Below are 19,762 nucleotides of genomic sequence, written 5' to 3'. Positions count from 1 at the left end.
TTATTGGATAAGGATTATTATTATCATCCCCATTTTATAGTTGAGGAAACAGAAAGGGAGGCAAAGTAATCTACCTAACATAGGATACAGGGGACAGAGTTTAAATCTAGAGGAGTCTGATTATGGAGCCTGAATCTTTCTGAGATATTTTAAAATACTGTTCAAACTTGTTTGCAATTACTACAGTATTTCATTAATCCATCCTTTTAAGCTGTATCAAATATACACTACTGTATAAGTGAAGAAAATATAGCAATACTATAAAGATTATTGAAATATCTTGGGACAAAAGGCAAATCATTTAACAATAATGTAAAAAAATTGAAGGGAAAATACCTATAAAGATATTATAGGGGATAACTGACAAAATTTGAAAATCGACTCTGATTTAGAAAGAAGTATTATATCAATGTTAAAGTACTTGGTTTTGATAATTGAACTGTAGGTTGTATAAGAAAATGATCTTGTTCTTATACACTGAAGTATTTGAGAGTAAAGGGGGCATACCCTATCTTAGTCTCAGTGGTTTGGGGAAAAATGTATATGTATAAAAATGAGAGAATGATTTTTAAAATAGGCAAAAATGTAAGTAATTGTATACAGGAAAAGGGTACACAGGAATTCCTTGTACTATTCTTGCAACTTTTCTGTTTGAAATTATATCAAAAGAAAAAGTTACCCCAAAATGAAGGTAGAAAACAGGAAATGAAGGTGTAACATTCTAAGAATTTTTTTTTTAAGTCAGGTGAAGGATTGTTTCTTGTGCTCTGATTTTTTTTTTTTTGGAGGTTGGAGGAAGGAACTTGAGACAAACAGAAAATCTTATCAAAAATAGCTTGACTTTCTCAAATTTCAAAATCTAGCCATTCAAAGCTCCCTAACTCTCCAGCCAGGCCAGGTGTTTTCCTCACCTCTTTTTAATGGGGAGGGGGAGGATAAAGACATTAGTGTCTCAGAGATAAGAGGTAAAGACAGCCCACTTTTAGTGATACTGAAAGTTAAATTAGGTTGGTTATATCATTTCCCTGCCTAAAATCTTCAATGCCATGCTAATATTGACTAATTTTTATGTCAGAACTCTGTAACCCTACTTTCAAGGCAGCCTGGCCCAAACCTACCTTTCTCGCTTTGTTTCGTGCCATCCCCACCAAACCTGGTCTGCTCTGGCCGCACCAGATCTCATGATCCTGTGCCTGCTCCTCGTTGTGTCTTCCTGCCTTTGTCCATGAACTGTTGGCTTCGCCTGGAATGCACCCCATTCTTTTCCTGCTGAAATTCTGTTCATCCTTTAAGTCTAACCATAACCTCCTTTGGGGAAGCTGTCTCTAATCTCATGCAGAATTAAATTTTCCTTTGTCTGTGCTGACGTATCAGAGGGGTAAACACAATACTACCTGCTTTCATTCAGTAATCCTTATTAAGCATATACTCTGAGCTAGAAACTGTGCCAGGGACTGGGGATTCAAAGGTACTCAAGCTCTGGTAGCTTAGGAGTGATTTGTAAACAAATAATCAAGTACATAACAGAAATGAACAAAGCTACGGACTCTAGCTGACAACTTAGTCTTAAAAGATTACAGGGCTTCCCTGGTGGCGCAGTGGTTGAGGGTCTGCCTGCCAGTGCAGGGGACACGGGTTCGAGCCCTGGTCTCGGGGGATCCCACATGCCGCGGAGTGGCTGGGCCCGTGTGCCACAGCTACTGAGCCTGTGCATCTGGAGCCTGTGCTCCGCAGCAGGAGAGGCCACGATAGTGGGAGGCCCGCGCACCGCGATGAGGAGTAGCCCCCACTCGCCGCAACTAGAGAAGGCCCTTGTACAGAAACGAAGACCCAACACAGCCATAAAAATAAAAAAAATTTTTTTAAAAATTTTAAAAAAAGAAAAGATTACAATGGAAGTCACAGTGAGATACCATTTTCCCCCCAGCACGCCCCTGTCCAGATCGGAGATTTCCAGCACAATCATCTACTTAAAGGAATAAGTTTTAAACAGTTGTAGCACCAGGTAGGTATATTCAAAGGAAAGCTAAAAATACAAGTCTAGAACTCAGGAGAGAGGGTGGAGTTCAGTGTGCACAGGCAGGAAAGACCTGGGGGCAGATGAGAACCTTTCAGGATCCTGTCGTTTTTCAACGCACCATCCCCTCCGATGCCCAAGATTCTGCTCTTGCTTCCCCTCAATTTCGGTGACATCTTTCCCGGCTTAAGAATTATTGAAGTGAGAGACTGTATTGATATACATGTGTTGTGTGTGTGAACTCCGGGGAAGCAGGAAACAAAGTTGAGAAACACTGGTGGTGGAGTAGTTAAAATGCTTGGGCCTGGATAATACCACCCAGGAAGAGTAAGATGAAGAAGAGGATGGGGTTGAAACCTCGAAGAGACGTTGTAAAGGGTGAGTAGGGAAAGAGGAGCCAGTGATAAGGGCAGCTGGCGAGGAAGGAGAGCCGGGAAAGACGGAGCCCGGGAAGGGCAGGGGCACAGAGACGTCCCAGAAGGAATGGGTAGGTGGTGGGTCCCGAGCTGCAGAGACAGGCAGAGGCCTGGGGTTAGGACACCACGAAGAGGCTGTTGCCATCCAGTGGGGGCAGTTTTAGCTGGAGGGGGGGGGCAGGAGTCCAGCTGCCCTGAATTCAGGGGTGACTGGAGTTCAGGAGACTCCTCTTTCCAGGAAGCTGGTAGGAAAGGGGAAGCAGAGACAGAGATCGAGGGGCAGGCAGACTCCAAATGGAAGGTTTTCTTTTTTCAAGACTGGGCCGGGGTGGGGTGGGGAATCTTGAAGAGGTATGTTTGCTGAAGAAGAGGAATGAATGGGTGGAGACGGAGAAATTAAAAGTATAGGAGCCAGTTAATGGAACAAGGTCCCTTTGGGGTATTATTGAAGGGAAGAAATTCTTGCTTTGGTGGGATCTCCTTGAGGATAGGAACCATGTTTTCTTCATCTCATAGCTCCGTGTACCTGGCATGCAGTAGACACTCGGAAAATGTTTCTGAAAACAAGTAAAGATTTTACTTTTTAGAATTAGTCTTTCCTGATTGATACAGTGGAATAACGGGGAAAAAAAATCACTATTTTTTCCCATAATTAACATTCTGTACTGTTTTCTATATAAGCAATATATTTGCAACTTCGTGTTCTTTGAAATAAAAGAGAAAATCACAAAGGTAATATTGAGGTAGTAATAATCACGCTCACTTAACTTTTCTGTGCCTGATAAGTATTACTTAAATTCCAGCGTCTTGAAATGTGTTATGTTCAAGGCACTCTGCTTGGTGGGTGTGGAGTGCAGTTCATCAGAAGAGAAAAAAATGCACATAAACAGTCCTATAAGACAGACTCTGTTCATTATTTAACAGTGGGACACTATCAGCTCCATGCTTTGGGGTTAAAATTACTGATTTTTAAACATTCAGAGAAAGGACATTTTAAAAATTGTCTTCTATGTCAGATTTTGCCTGTTGTAAATATTTCTGATATTAGCGAAGACCAACTTTGTATAGAACTTTTGGTTCTGTGTAACCTAGTTCTTCGAGAGTGTATTCAAAAAGAACAAATTGGTTAAAAAAGGTAAAGTCAGCTTATTGCAGACCATATTTTAGGGTGCAGATGGTGAGTGAATCAGTGTGGGTTTTATTCTGCTCTGCCAATTTCAGTGTTGCAGACCTAAATCCCAAACAAATATGCAAAGGCAGTTCTGGTTCACATTTTTCTTCCTACTGCTTGTAAACTGGTGTACATGTTGATAATATTTCATTTTGTATTATCCCCCCAGCTCCATTTCACTAGAAAACTTGCAGCCTTTTTTTCGTAATATGTCGCTGCCAGTGAAATATATTACATAAAGTATGCTAAGCAAAGCAGATTAGTAGGTATAGAATTCATTTATGAGGACTGTAATGAGGTTTAAACTTTGATTGATCTTTCCTGAATAAAATTGCTTCATTTGATGAGTCGCTGTCTTGAGAATTAATTGGAGCGTTATTGGGCCTTCAAAGTCTTACCTCTGTTGTTTTCTTTTTTTTAACAGTAGATGCCTGGTAGACATCTTAGAACTTTAAGAACGGAAAAGACCTGCTTTTAGGGGATAATGCTGAGGGACACTATGAAATCTTGGAATGATAGCCAGTCAGATCTCTGTAGCAGTGACCAAGAAGAAGAAGAAGAGATGATTTTTGGTGAAAATGAAGATGATTTGGAAGAAATGATGGATTTAAGTGATCTGCCTACCTCACTTTTTGCTTGCAGTGTCCATGAAGCTGTGTTTGAGGTGCCAGAGCAGAAGGTAAGCCTGTACCCTACCTTTCCCTGCCTTTGGTAGTGTGTTAAATGTGTGCGGGTTCGGGGAAACAGCACGTGGCTGCCCGTTTGCAAAGTTTATTACGGGTCCGTGACAGGTAGAGAAGTGTGCACCAAACTTTAGACATTGCTGGGGCATTTTTATTATGCTTTATGAGACTATCAGTCTGCAACAGATAGGAAATATTTAAAATCCAGTCCTTCCCCACAGGCATTTTGAGAAGTACTGGGTTCTAGTGAACTCTGAATCAAGTCCTGTTAAGTTCATCCATTTATTCATGCAGTCATTCATTTTTGGAGCCTGTGGTTAAAGAGAAGCTAAGTGATTTTTAGCCTGGCTTCCTATTACTTGGGAGTAAATTCACAAAAGAAGGAATTATTTTAAGCCTTTTTCTAGGGCTAATTACATAATTAGGACTATTTATGATTTCATTTTAACAGAGTTGTTAGTATTTCTTGTTTTACTTTCTACAACCTGGCCAGGGCAAAATGATTGAGTTTATTTTTTTAAAAGGTTACTCTTCTTTAGTTCATTCATTATTTAACTGGAAAAAGAGATTGTGTGTGCGCTTTTGGTTCCGTCATGACCTCACAAAAGCTTGTGGGTCTTAGTCCTACAAAAGTAAAATATTTCTGCCACTGGTATGAATTTTGCATGTTCTAAGACTTCGTTTAAAAATCCTATCATGATCCTTTTAATTTGCTATCTATGCCCTCAAAGTATTTTCCTTCCAGTGACTCTCATGGAGCAGAACTTGATATAGTTTGACTCAGTACGTACTTGAGTGCTCCAGTGTGCAAGGCACTGTACCAGTTGCTTCAGGGAATTTAAACAGCTTCTGCCACAGAGAGTTTACAGTCCTGCAGTGGAGATGATCAGTAATTTGATGTAAGATAGAATACTCGTGCCTTTAGAGACACTTGAAAGTACTGAGGTAACAGAGGAATAGGATCACAGCCAGCTGGAATGAAAGATCTTACGGGGAGAAGACATTGCAGAGGAGCTGTGTGAGTTGGGTAGGAGTTTAGCAGGGAAGGGAAAGGCAATTCCAGCCAGAGGGAACAGAATGAGCGAAAGAGCTGAATCAGGAGAGCATGGACCGCTTACTGCAGGGAGTAGCGAGCAGTTCTATGTGGCTGGCACTGAGGTGAGATGTAGCCAAAGTCAAGAGCAATCGGGCTGGAAAGGTGAGTGTGGGGCATCCTGCAGACTCAAGGAGCTTGCTCTTCTGTGGTCAGTAGCCTCTGAGCAAAGGAGTGGCAGTCAGAATTACACATTGGGAAGGTCAGCCACAACCTGTGAAGGGCAGAGTGGTGGCAGGAGAGCCAAAAGCAGGGCCCGTTGGGGTGTGCTTGTGGAAACCAGCCTAGAGGTGCAGGAGACCTGGAAGCGGAGCGGGAGAGGGTGGCAGCCGCCAGGTTTTTACCGTTTGGGTTTGTTTTCATTTACAAATGCTATTTTCTTTCCCAAGTTCAGTCACAGTGTAGACATTGTGAAATCATTCTTCCTAGTTTTCTCATACGTTTTAAGAGCTCTAAATTTTCATGTAATAAATAATTACATTGACTTTGTTGTTTGTTGTTGTGAGAAACCACATGTATTGCAGTTTATCTTAAAATTCGTAAGAATTTTTCAAGAAACCTCACAATCTTATCTGTCCCAGGTTTTTCTTTGTTTACTCTAGCCTAGGGATTTGTTTAACTTGCCGAAGTGATGAATTCTGGTTGGTTTTCAATTTTTAAACCACTTGAGGTTGTATCTAACCTAAATTTATATTGGAAATCATATCACCAGAAATTCTAGCAGCAGTTCAGTGGACTTCACATTACATACAGTTCTTAACTCATAGTAAATTTTATATAAAAACCTTCATGATAATATCTGAAGCTGCAGAATATAAAATGTTTATATAATAAAATTATATATGGATCATTAATTAGATATAAAGTGTAGGGAGAATCAAATGTTTTCTTTATAGTTTGCTTCTCACTATCAGTGTGTTATTTTGCTTTCATTTCTTCTGGAATAACCTGTTTGTGCAGGTCATCCACATACGTGCAAAAAACAAAGCAAAACAAAAACCACTTCTGACGGATTATGGGCAAAATAATTCTGATTGCAATTAAATGCTTTATTTTCAAAAGAATTTTAGTTTTTTCTCCTGGTTTGAAAAGGTTTTTGTCTTGATAATTTTATAATTGTTGGAATGAGCTTTTACCCTCTTTTGAATGGTAGACTGAGTAACACAGGTGCCATTGTCATGTAAAGGTGAATCTTCATTTTAGATCACTGGATTTGGGCTCTACATTTTCATCAGTTTTTCGTGAAAATTGCGTGAGGTGGGGGAGGAAAAGTAAAGAATATAGTAAACTGTAAGAAAAATAAACCGAGGAAAAGGCTTATCTCGTGATTTCTGTTTCTGCAGCAGCACGGTTGCTAGTTTTTATACATGTGCTCAGCTAATCAGTGGCTCCATCTGGAGCATTGCAGGTTTAGTACCTAATTTTTCTGAAACAGATTGGAATTTGTTCCAATGTGATTTTATTAACTTGACATTTTTAACCCCAGTTTTCCCTTTCTTAAAATAAGGAAAAATTGAGCAGCCTTCTGGTTTGAACATGAGAGGTCTTCAAAATGCAATTTAGGTTTTTATGATGGGAGAAACTGGATTGATTCTCCGTTCTGATTTAGGTCTGTGTGTCTGAGGGGACTCAGTAAATGTTGATGCGAAGCAGCATTCCAGATAGGACTGACTTTATAAAGAAATGCATGTGGCTTTTGGATTAGTCTCTTCGCAAAGCACTACCCTTCACACATGAAACTGTTTCCACTGACCTACTCACCATACGACATTTGATTTATTTTTCTAATGATGATGGTTGGGGTATATTAAGACATCTCTACTTGCTCTCCTGGTCCTGCTTTTTGATCAGTGACACTTAGCATCTAATACAGTTCCCAGTACGGGGCAACACCTGTTAAATGTTTGTTGAATGAATGGATTATGTTAGATGTTTGTGGAGGATTAGTGATACAGAGCTGTGGTAGAGAAACAGACTTATAAGCTGAGTGAGGTTAAGTAGTATGTAGGAGATTTAATCTGAAATTGTGATCTCAGATACACTGGCGCAAATTCTTCTGTGGTCTGTATAATCATATGCATAATATAATCTTTCTGTCGAGCATTTGGTTTCTATACCCTCCATTTAAAGAAGAATAGAAAATATTACTTAAGAAAAATAAATGGTATCTGGAAGTTAACTGAAATACCCTGAGTCTCTGGTTTTTAGACCTAATCAATTGTTGAGTGTTTCTAATACAACCTTCAATCCAGGAGAAATAAAGCTTTTGAGGAAAGTGATTTGTTTTAAATTTGAGAATTGCAAAAGGGGATTCAAAGGAAGAATGTTAAAGTGAACTGTCTTTTTAACAGTGCCTGGAACATAATATGGTTTCAGTAAATATTTGTTTAATTGAATCTGTAGTGCCATTCTGGCCAAGAATTAGTAAAAATTTAGTTAACTTCAAGGCTAGATTAAACACTAAAGAATCATAGAAGTTTAGAGCTGGAAGAAATCCTAGCCAAGTCTCATACAGTAGTTTCAGAGTAACAGAGTATTGAGCTTGCTTTAGAACCCATTTTTCAGTTGTACACTGAAAACTACAAAACATTGCTGAAAGAAATTAAAGACAACACAAATAAATGGAAAGATATTCATATCCATGGACTGGAATACTTAATATTGTTAAGATGTCAGTACTGCCTAAAACAGTCTATGGATTTGGTGCAATCCCTATCAAAATCCCAAAGATGTTTCCTGCAGAAATAGAAAAACTCATCCTAAAATTCATAGACTCTCAAGAGACCCCCAAATAACCAAAACAGTTTTGAAAAAGAACAAAGTTGGAGGACTCACACTTGTTGATTTTAAAACTTAATGCAAAGCTGTAGTAATCAAAGCAGTGTGGTACTTACTGTCAATTATATCTCAATTTTAAAAAAAACAGTATGGTACTGGTTTAAAGATAGACATATTAACCAATTGAATAGAACAGAGAGTCCAGAAATGAATCCTTGCATATATGGTCAAATGATTTTCAGCAAGGATACCAAGACCATTCAACGGGGAAAGGACAGTCTTTTTAACAAATAATGCTGGGAAAACTGGATATCCACATGCAAAAGAATGAAGTTGGACCCTTACCTTACACCATATACAAAAATTAATTCCAAATAGATCAAAGACCTAAATGTAAGAGCTAAAACTATAAACTCTTAGAAGGAAACATAGAGGGAAAGCTTCTTGACATTGGATTTGGCATTAATTTCTCAGATATGACACCAAAAGCACAGACAACAATAGAAAAAATAGATAAATCGGACTTTATCAGAATTTAAAACATGTGCAGAGAATATTTTCAAATCGTATATCTGATAAGGGATTCATACCCAGAATATATAAAGAACTCCTAAAATTCAACAACAAAAACCAAATGGGGTATATACAACTAATTGAAAACTGGGCAAAAGATTTGAATAGACATTTCTCCAAAGATGTATAAATGGCCAATAAGCACATGAAAAGATGCTCAACATCATGAATAATTAGGGAAATACAAATCAAATTCACAGTGAGATACTTCACACCCATTATTGACAAGGATATGGAGAAATTGGAACCTTTTGTGCATTGCTGGCGGGAACATAAAATGGTATGACTGCTGTGGAAAATGGTATGGCAGTTCTTCAAAGAATTAAGCATAGAGTTACCATATGATCCAATGATTTTGCTTCTGGGTATATACACAAAAGAAAGCAGGGACTCCAACAGATATTTGTACACCAATGTTCACAGCAGCATTATTCACAATGGGCAAAAAGTGGAAACAACTCAAATGTCTATCAACGGATAAGTTAATAAACAAAATGCAGTGTATACATACAATGGACTATTATCCAGACTTAAAAACGAATGAAATTCTGATACTGTGGATGAACCTTGAAAGACATTATGCTAAGTGAAATAAGCCAGAGACAAGAGGATAAATATTGTATGATTCTACTTACATGAGACAGAAAGTAGAATGGTGGTTGCCATGGGCTGTGAGAAGTGGGGAATTGGGAGTTACAGCTTAATGGGTACAGAGTTTCAATTTGGGATGATGAAAAGTTCTGGAGGTGGATAGTGGTTATGTACAGCAGTGTGAATGTACTCAATGCCACTGAATTGTACACTTAAAAATGGTTAAAATGGTAAATTTTGTGTTTTGTATATTTTACCACAAAAAAAAATGCAACCCCCCCCTTTTTCTTGACTTTATCATTCTTTGTAATATGCTTTTATACATATATAATATATATAAATATGTACATATGTGTGTGTACTATGTATGTGTATATGTATGGGCACCTCTTTTGCCCCACTTTGCATGCTTTTGGCCCACGTTTTCACTCCAGCTGTTGTGAGAGTACTCACCTGTATGCAGGTGTAACCTCACAGCAGCTGGCCTCCGTGGCACTGTGGATATCGTGCTCTTTGTCCCAGTGTTTCTCTGCTGACTGTGCACAGATGCTCGTCCGTATCGATGCAGGTGCAGATGTAGCAGTGTGAGGGAGTTAATTAACATCTCACAGGGCAAGCCTTGACCAGTGGGGGGCTGAAGCCAGTGAATAAGTCCCTTCTCCTCTACTCTCCAGCCACCAATTCCTTGGCTTCTGGCTCCTCAGAGTGCTCCTAGCAGGATCAAGCCCCAGTTGCTCACAGAGGTGACCAGCTTGGTAACACAACCTGGACAGAGGGAGGACGGGCTTTCCCTTCTTCCCTGTTCCCACCTTGTCACATGAGGTCACTTCCCAAAACAAGCTCCCTGTGTGTGCCCTTGCCTTGGCCTCTGCTTTCACAAGGAGCCCAGGGAAGACACAGGTGAATAACTTCCAAGTTTGGTTATTCCTCCTGTGTAAAGGCACTGTCTCAGGCTCTCAAAAAAGGGGCAATTTTTAGCTTGTGCAAAAAGGATAAAGACTAATATAAAGAAAAACCATATGCCCACCCAATTTAGCAAATAAAATTTGACTAATAAATTGAACTCCTCTTGTCTTCTCCCAGAGGTAAGCGTTATCCTGAACTCCGTGCTTATCATTTCCCATGCAATTTTAACTTTTTATTAAGTTTAACCGTATGAAATTGGTGTATCTGTAGGCCAAAATGGTCAAATACAGGTTTCCCCCTTTCTGCAAAAGTAGAGTGTTTCTACAAAACCTTTTGTAAGCTGAAATGGTATAAAATGAAGAAGCAATTCCTTAGGACACATCTTACCAAAGGATGCACAGAATAAATCGAGGTAAAGCACAGATGCTCACAGACACAGTTCAAAGCTAGGGTGGCTTGAGATGCTGAGATGCTAAGGATAGTTCCCCGGGAAGGAGCTTGGTGGTGCCACTCTCACCGCTTGCGGTGTGCACTGCCTTTATAACAGCTGCTGCAAAACAGATGCTGAATGCGATTTTCGCCTTTTTTTGGTAAAAGGGAAACATCCTCTTTGGATTTCTTTCAGTTAGCGAAAACAGGTACTAATATAGGTCTTTTGTAAAAGCAAAGCAGCATAAAGCAAACTTTCAAAAAGTGGTGGATACCTGTATTGGCATTTCTTCTGGTTCAACCTAATACTGTGTGTATGTATGTATACTATTTTTAAATTTTGCTCTGTTTGCAGTTGACATGATTGTCTATTTAGAAAGGAATCTACATAAAAACTCTTAGAACTAATAAGTGAGTTTAAGAAGGTTGTAGGATACAGGGTCAATATACAAAGTCAACTATATGTCTCTATACTAGCAGTAAACATTTGGAAATCGAAACTTAAAAAACATTACAGTAGCACCATGAAATACGTAAAGATAAATCCAACAAAATATGTGCAGGATCTGTATGCTGAAAACTATAACACTAATGGAATACATAGAATTTTACATTATTTAAAATTTTCTATAAATGGCATAATTATATGTTTTTTTCTCCATGTTATATTTGTAAGATTTTTGTTTTTTAAATACCATGACTCTCCCTTTTGGCCTGCAAAGTTTTGTGTTTTTTTAAATTAATTAATTAATTAATTAATTAATTTTTGGCTGCATTGGGTCTTCGTTGCCACGCACGGGCTCTCTCTAGCTGTGGTGAGCAGGGGCTACTCTTCGTTGCGGTACGTGGGCTTCTCATCGTGGTGGCTTCTCTCGTTGCGGAGCACGGGCTCTAGGCGCGCGGGCTTCAGTAGTTGTGGCTCGTGGGCTCTAGAGCGCAGGCTCAGTAGTTCTGGTGCAACTAAGCGCGGGCTTAGTTGCTCCACGGCACGCGAGATCTTCCCGGACCAGGGATCAAACCCATGTCCCCTGCATTGGCAGGCGGATTCTTAACCACTGTGCCACCAGGGAAGTCCCCTATATTTGTAAGATTAATCCATGTTGAGATATGTGTTCAGTGTCCCTTGCTGTATACTGTCCTGTTTTACAAATATACCATTCTTTATTTACCCATTCTAATGTTGGACATATAGGTTATTTTTGAGATGTTGTTATTGCAACAGTGATGTTGTAAGTGTTCTGTATGTGTCCTGTATATGTGAGGGTGAGAGTGGGGGGTCTCCTCGGGGTATGTAAACAGGAATGATGTTGCTGGCTTGTCAGTTTGCACATTTTCACCATCTTAGTGGAGACTGTCAGATAGTCCCTAAAGTTGTACCTGTTTGCATTCCTACCGGCCATGCAGAAGAGTTCCCATTGTTCCATAGCATCACCAATACTTTATATTTTCAGAATTGAAAATTCTTGCCAGTCTGGTAGTTAACATTTTTATTCCTTTTTAACACACTTTTGCATAAACTGTAGATGAATGCTTCTCAAATTTATCGCTTAGTGAAGGACCAGGTTTTTCCTCCAAACTGTCACAGATTTGTAGAATACAATAAGAATGTCACAGCAGTGTAAACTTGCTAAAATGTTCCTAGACCCTTTCTCTCAATTTCTATACCAAACCTTGTTGTGGACCAGTAGCAGAGTTCATGGACTAGCGCTGGGTCCTCAGACCACTGCATCGGATGTATAACATTCAGGAAATTACAAATATAAGATTTTGAAATGAAGAAGCTATCTTCAGTTATCTTTGATTATATTTGTAGCTTCCATTGTAAATACTTTGTCTCAAAAACAAGAGTTAAAAAGGGTCTTAGGGCTTCCCTGGTGGCGCAGTGGTTGAGAATCTGCCTGCCAATGCAGGGGACACGGGTTCGAGCCCTGGTCTGGGAAGATCCCACATGCCGCGGAGCAACTAGGCCCGTGAGCCACAATTACTGAGCCTGCGCGTCTGGAGCCCGTGCTCTGCAACAAGAGAGGCCGCGATAGTGAGAGGCCCGCGCACCGCGATGAAGAGTGGCCCCCACTTGGCGCAACTGGAGAAAGCCCTCGCACAGAAACGAAGACCCAACACAGCCATAAATAAATAAAATAAATAAATTTTTAAAAAAGGGTCTTAGATCATTTAGTTAGGTATCCTAACTATCGGCCATATTGAGAGATCACTGAAGAGTCAGGTTAGCTGTCATGTTCTTAAAGACAATTGGTTTACAGATTCCACATTCGATCTTGATTTGTGTATTCAGTAAGTGTTCATTGAGCATTGTGCCAGCCAGTTAAAGTTCTGGGGAGACAGTGGTGAACACAATGACTCTCCAGCCCTGATGGAACATTAAGGAGATAAAGATATTTCACATACAAACAAGTGAATCAGAAGTTCAGATAATAACAAGTATTGCTGTGAAGAAAATAAAATAGTGGAGGGGTAGAGAGTGACTTGATGGGTGACTCTAGTCTAGTTTTTAACTAGAGTGGTTGGGGAACGCCTGTCTGAAGAAGTGACGTTTGAAGTCACTGAATAATGAGAAAGAACCAGTATAATATTTAATACTTCCTATAATTTAATTGAGATTTATCCTAACATAATTTTTAAAATATTTATTTATTTACTTAGGCTGCTCTGGGTCTTAGTTGCGGCACGCGGGATCTTTGTTGCGGCATGCGGGCTTCTTAGTTGCGGCATGGGGGATCTAGTTCCCTGACCAGGGATCAAACCCGGGACCCCTGCATTAGCAGTACAGAGTCTTACCCACTGGACCACCAGGGAAGTCCCCTAACATAATTTAAATAACTTTTCTCTAATGTGTCTATATAGTTGAAATGCCTTATAATTTTTTTTTATCTTTCTCAAAACAAATAATGCATTGAAGCTTTTTTTCCCCAGTAATCTCAATTTCAGTTGGAAAAGATCTGCCAGTCCCCAAATCAAGGTAGGATTTAAGGTCCTTGGGTTCTAAGAAACATCTAGATTACCCAGGTGTATGTGTTCCTAATCTCTCCAAAGCAGGGTGCTCCCATGGGGGAGGGCGGGATAATTCAGGAGTGAGCGGGCTCGGAATAGGCACGTGTGTCGCCTCTATACTGTCTGGCACAGAGCCCAGCTTTTGAGCCTTGCTGTGCATTAAATATGTGATGAATAAAAAACTGGGAAGATTATCTACAGGGTCAGGGTGCCAACACTCGCCGGCGTTTATGTTGAGCCCTCCTAAATTAATTTCAGTAACCATGTCTTTTCTGTTTTATTTTCTTATCTGATTTACATTTCTATTTTTATAAGTTTTATAGGGCATATTATATTGGGATAGCACAACATGTCCATAATATGTGTGTGTATGGGTATGTGTGTATGTATATAAATTTAAAAGTAGATAAATAAATATAGTATATTGGCAGTGCATATTGTAATACTTTTACTGGTTTGGGTGTACAAAGGACTTTTTTCCCCAAACCATTTTAAGAGTAAGTTGCCAACAATTGTGGCCATCACCCACAATTTTTTAATTTGTATTTGCTACAAACAAGGGCATTCTATGAGAAAAAACAAAATTCAGGAAATTAACATTGATACATTGTTCTAATTCTCTGACCACATTGATACACTGTTCTAATTCTCCGACTCCACTCAAATCTGCCAGTGGTTCCAGTAATGTCCTTTATAACAACAACAACAAAAATCCAGTCCCTTATCAGGCAGTGCATTCAGTTGTCAGGTCTCTTTCAGTCTGAAACAATTCCTAGTCCTCCCTGCCTTTCAGGATGCTCACACTCCAGGAGATTGCAGGCTGGTCGTTTTGTAGCCCATCTCTCAGTTTGGGTTTGGCTGATGTTTCTTCAGGGTCAGAGTCAGGTTGTGCACCTTTGGCAGGAACATCACAGAAGCGATGCTGTCCTCTTCTCACATCCATCTTTAATTTGTCCTGTTACCGATGAAATTCACTTTGAGCCCTTGATTAAGACAGTGTCTACCAGGTTTCTGCACTGTCGAGTTATTCTTTTTTTCCTTGTAATTAATAAGTACTTTGTGGGAGTTACTATGAAAGTAAATATCCTGTATCCCCATCAAGTGTTAAACATATTTACTCATATCAGCAAGATTCGTGGTTTCCTATTTCATTCATTGGTTATAATCTGTTACTGTCATGATTTTATGCTCACTTTCATCCCAGGTTTGGCCAGCGCTTGCCCCTTCCAGGTGGTCTCTGTGTCTTTTTGACATGTGCCCATCACTCTTCGGGTACCTCTTTAAACTTTCTAGCATAACACACTATTCCAGAATTATCTTGTACTCTCCCTGCCCCAGCGCTGGAATCAGCCATTCCTCTGAGGAGCCCTGATTCCTTTCAATGGAGAACAGTCATATTTAGGAACCGAGATAGGAGTTAGCTGTGTGTGCCGGGTGCTCTCGGAGTCTCACTGTTCCTAGGCCTCTGGCACAGAGGTGGGAACTATGTGCATATGAACATATTTGCATACATACCTGTGTTCACACGTATACTTCCAACTCCAGTCCAACACTAAAGAATTGTTTCTAGTTTTCTTCCTTTTCAAATCTGTAACTCCTTTCTCTGACAGAGAGAAAACTAGCTTCCATTATCTTATTATAGTTACTTATTCAATCACTTCTTCTGTATCACCTTAAATTAAATCACCACCCACCCCGTTCCCATGAGGACACCCACCTGTGTTCCAACACCCCATGCCAGGTCCCACCGTGCACCCAGACCCACCACAGGAAAGTCCCCTTCACCCCACCTGGGTTCTGATACTTCTGCGGGTACCCTCCTTACCCTGCTCGGGATCCAGTGTCCTGTGCTGCCCTCCTGCAGACACATCCCTACCCACTTGGGCTCTGAGCTCCAGGCTGGATTGCCTTCCTGAGCAGGTCCCCTCCTCAGCCTTCTCACGCCATCAGCCGCCCCTTTGCTGGTACCGTCCCTCTTGCCCTGCTCTGGGCAGTCTTCCCGCATGGACACCTTCCTCACCCCGCTGAGTTTCAGCGCCCTGTGTTGGGCTCCCCCTGTGTGGACACACTGTCCTCATCCTTGTTGGGCTCCCGCACCCCATGCTGGGCCTGCCTCCCTCCCCGGTGTCTGCCCCCCCTAACCCACCTGTATCTGACACCCTGCTCCAGGCCGCTGAGGCTCCCTGCTCCCCATCAGCGTGGACACACCAACCTTACTTGGCTACACCTGAAGGCTTCTGAACCGAATGTTCAGGAAGAGGAAGGATGCCGTATTCTTTTTAAAGGAACAAATAATACACTTCCTTCTCAGACTTGTTTCTGACATTCTTTCAAGTTTACATGTCTTTGGAAAGATGGGTCCCTAACTTGAAAAATCACCTTCATTCTCTAATGTCCATGAAGAAAACACCACCAGAAAGGAAATGAACGTCTACCCTGGGATAAATCACGCAATCAATATTGTTCCTTGTTTTAGCCTTAATATCTAAGATAGTACCTGGCCTCATTGAATGAGTGAGTGGATGAACAGTGAGAAAGAATTTATCAAGACACGTACACACAAAGATCTAGATGGAGACCAAAGAAATAGAACAGAGCTCAAGTTACTGCCAATCCATAAGCACATGGACAAGCCCGAGAATGAAATGTTTCTTGGTCTTTGTACGTAACTGACCTTGATGAAGAGGAGTCGTGTCTTGCTCCTCCACGTTTTCATGCATACCGTGTTAGCTTCATATCAGCCGTTTCCATTTGTTTTAAGTGGCTTTTCATTCTGTGCAAGCTTGGCGCCATGAATACATACATAGTAAGCAACTCCAAGGCCATCACCCAACAGTTGACTTTATGAAATAGAAAACAAAACAAAAAGACAAAATTAATAAGGAAGATTAAAAGCCACTGGCATGGAAATAGTGTATTTTTTCAGTACGTACAATTCAACTTATTGCTACAATAAAAAAAAAAAACACCCTGCTATCCTCTCCCTCAGTTCAAGTCAAAGTTCATAGCAGAGTAATGCAGAGTCCTCAGTGTCATAACAGAGAAGCAGGGTCCTCTGCTTCAAAGGGTCAGGGTCATAGGTCAAGTTCAGAAGAATCCTGGGAAGATGGACACTGATTCTGTTAATCAGTGGTTCACTGTATCACCCACTGCAACCGAGTCTCCTGGGAGGGCATGTCTCCTAGGTGACTGCTCCATCAGCTCCACGCATCTGAATTACACTAAAGGACTGTCAGGAAGGGCAGGTTTTAATTTTCCACTGGCGACCTCCGTGGTACCTGCTATCTAGTTCATACTGTCATCACTGTGTATTTACCTCCTTCCTGGGGAATCCACATCACACAGTAGAACAGCTATTTTTGTGACCACAGAATGGCAAATGGGTTATTGCAACAGCTCTACCTATTTCTGTTAATAATAGTGATAATACTCCCTATGTACTGTTCTAAGACCTTTAAATGTTCTCTCTTTCTATCACCAATAACCCAATGAAGTGAGTACTTTTACTATCCTCAGTTAATGGATAGGGAAACTGTAGGCACAGCAAAAGTGAGTAACTCGCCCAAGGTTACACAGATGTATAATGGAGCCAGGAGTTAAACGCAGACAGCTGAGCTCCAGAGTTCTGTGCTCAGAAGATAAGTGGCTGGTAGAAGCCATAAGACCTTGCTGAAGTGATCTGTCCAGGCTGTGAATTCCTCCTTAGGTCTTCCTTTTGTGGTCTCATGTTTGAAGAAGTGAAGAGTCTCTGTTACTGGATGCAAAAAGGAGTGTTTTACCCATGCTAAAGGCCAGTGAGCAGAGAGCCTCTGGTCCTCAGGAATGGATGGTGTGTACTCATGTCCCCCTCGCAAATGCAGAGGTGGATTTTGTACTTGTTCATCAAAGCCAGTGCTCGGTCACTGAAGTCACAGGAGAGATACCACCATGTGGACGACATTGTCCCTGACTGGGCCATCGGACCATCTACAGGCTGGCACATGCAGTTCTCTCTACTCCAATAGAAGCCTGAGGCTGGATGTGAAGTTCAAGCTGAACCTGAACTTCCCTGAAATTTATTTGAAATTTAAGAAACATCTAAACAATTCATGAGACAAGGAAGAATCATAATGGAAATTAGACTAAAGTATTTAGAATCAAATGATAGTGAAAATAATATATATTAAAACGTGTGGGGACAGCTAAAATAATACTTAGAAATGTATATTTTTAAAATGCTTATATTAAAAATGAGAAAAGTTGAAAAACTAATGGAGTAAGCATCCATCTTAAGGTGATAGAGAAAAAACTCAAAGAAAAGAATAAAGAGCAGGAATTAATGAAATAGGGAATAAACATACATGGAGAGAGCCAATAGTGCCAGAAAGGTGATTCCCCAAGGAGAAGAGTTATATCTCTCCACTTATATGGGTCTTTAATTTCTTTCAACTATGTCTTACAGTTTTCAGTGCACAGGGGAAAGGATAATCATTTCAACAATGGGTGCTGGAACAAAGGGATAGCCCTATGGGATAAAAAATGAACTTTGACCCTTGTCTCACATACAAAAATTAACTTGAAGTGGATCATAGACCTAAACGTAAGAACTAAGCTATAAAACGTCTACAAGAAAGCATAGGAGAAAATCTTAGTGACCTTGGGTATGGCTGAGATTTCCTAAATATGACACAAAAAGCACAAAGGTTTTTTGTGTTTTATTTTAAGTTATTTATTATCTTTATTTTTTATACTTAATGTGCGTTTATACTTGATACATTTCTTTTTTTTTTAACATCTTTATTGGAGTATAATTGCTTTACAGTGGTGTGTTAGTTTCTGCTTTATAACAGTGAATCAGCTATACGTATACATATATCCCCATATCTCTTCCCTCTTGTGTCTCCCTCCCTCCCACCCTCCCTATCCCACCCCTCTAGGTGGTCACAAAGCACCGAGCTGATCTCCCTGAAAAAGCACAAAGGTTTTTTTTTAAGTCAACACATGGAGTCAACACTTCATCCAAAAACAAAAAACAAACAAAAAACAAAACAAAAAAACTTGCTTTTCAAAAGATACTCTTTCAAAATGAAAAAGGAAAGCAAGGACAATATTTGAAAGACATAGACTTGACAAAGGGCTTCTATATAGAATATATAAAAGAACTCTTACAACTTAATAAGAAAGATAGCCCAAGTTAAAAGTGGGAAAAGATTTGAATGGACACTTGACCCAAGAAGTTATAGAGATGGCAAATAAACTTAGGAAAAGATGCTCAGTATCAGTAGTCATTAGGGAAGTGTGAATTAAAACTACGGTGAGATAATACTATATCCCAGTACAATGGCTGAAGTTAAAAAGACTGACCATACCAAATGTTGGTGAGAATGTGGAGCAGCTAGAACTCTTATACACTGTTGGTGTAAATGTAAAATGGTACAATCACTTTGAAAATCAGTTTCTGAAAAGTTGATCATATACTTGTCGTACAATTCAGCCATTCCACTCTTAGGTATTTACCCAAAAGAAATAAAATCATATATCTACCCAAAATCTGTACATGAATGTTCATAGCAGCCTTATACCTAATAGTTCAAAACCAGAAACAGCCCAAATGCCCATCAGCAGGTACATGGGTAAACATCCTTACAGTGGAATTCTACTTGACAATAAAAAGGACCACAAAAGAGAACCCAGTAATATGAATCTCAAAATGATTATGCTCAGGGAAAAAACCTGGACCTCCCCCCACACACACCAAAAGTACATTTATATAAAATGCTAAAAAATACAATCTAATCTAGAGTGACAGAAAAAGAGATGGTGGTTACTGGGGTGGGGGGGGCACCTCATACACATCTGTTTTATGTAAAGTAAGGACTTAAACATGAAAGGTAAAACCATAAAACTTTGAGAAGACAATCCGGGAGAACATCATTATGATCTCAGAGTGCAGAAGGATTTCTCAAGACACAACACAAAAGGAAAAAGTGGATACATTTAGTAATGTTCAAATTTTAATATTTATGGTACCTATAATTGACAAAGAATTAGTATCTCTACAGAACTCCCATGACTCAATAAAAACAACCCAATAGAAAAATGGACAAAAGATATGAA

At 39.9% G+C, this 19,762-nt stretch overlaps 1 protein-coding gene and 1 non-coding gene across 5 annotated transcripts in view; one reads left to right on the top strand and one right to left on the bottom strand.

Annotated features, from left to right (window-relative positions):
* The window catches only part of RCAN3 (RCAN family member 3), a 28,333-nt gene that overhangs the window by 3,358 nt on the left and 5,213 nt on the right, over nt 1-19,762 (top strand). For 2 of the 4 annotated variants that reach the window (XM_061186986.1, XM_061186987.1), the window contains exon 2: nt 4,029-4,283. In XM_061186986.1, the coding sequence (XP_061042969.1) occupies nt 4,089-4,283 (195 nt within the window). In that variant the 5' untranslated portion in view covers nt 4,029-4,088. Of the gene's footprint in view, nt 1-1,938; nt 2,006-4,028; nt 4,284-19,762 lie in introns of those variants that run through there. The other 2 variants (XM_061186989.1, XM_061186988.1) reach the window with 2 other exon arrangements.
* On the bottom strand, nt 13,399-13,471 carry TRNAS-GCU (transfer RNA serine (anticodon GCU)). Its single transcript has one exon. It is a non-coding gene; the product is annotated as a tRNA-Ser (tRNA).

Source organism: Eubalaena glacialis, chromosome 3 (genome assembly GCF_028564815.1).
Source record: "Eubalaena glacialis isolate mEubGla1 chromosome 3, mEubGla1.1.hap2.+ XY, whole genome shotgun sequence".
NCBI lineage: Eukaryota > Metazoa > Chordata > Mammalia > Artiodactyla > Balaenidae > Eubalaena > Eubalaena glacialis.
Note: the sequence above shows the minus strand (reverse complement) of the source record. Positions and strands in the feature narration are given on the sequence as shown.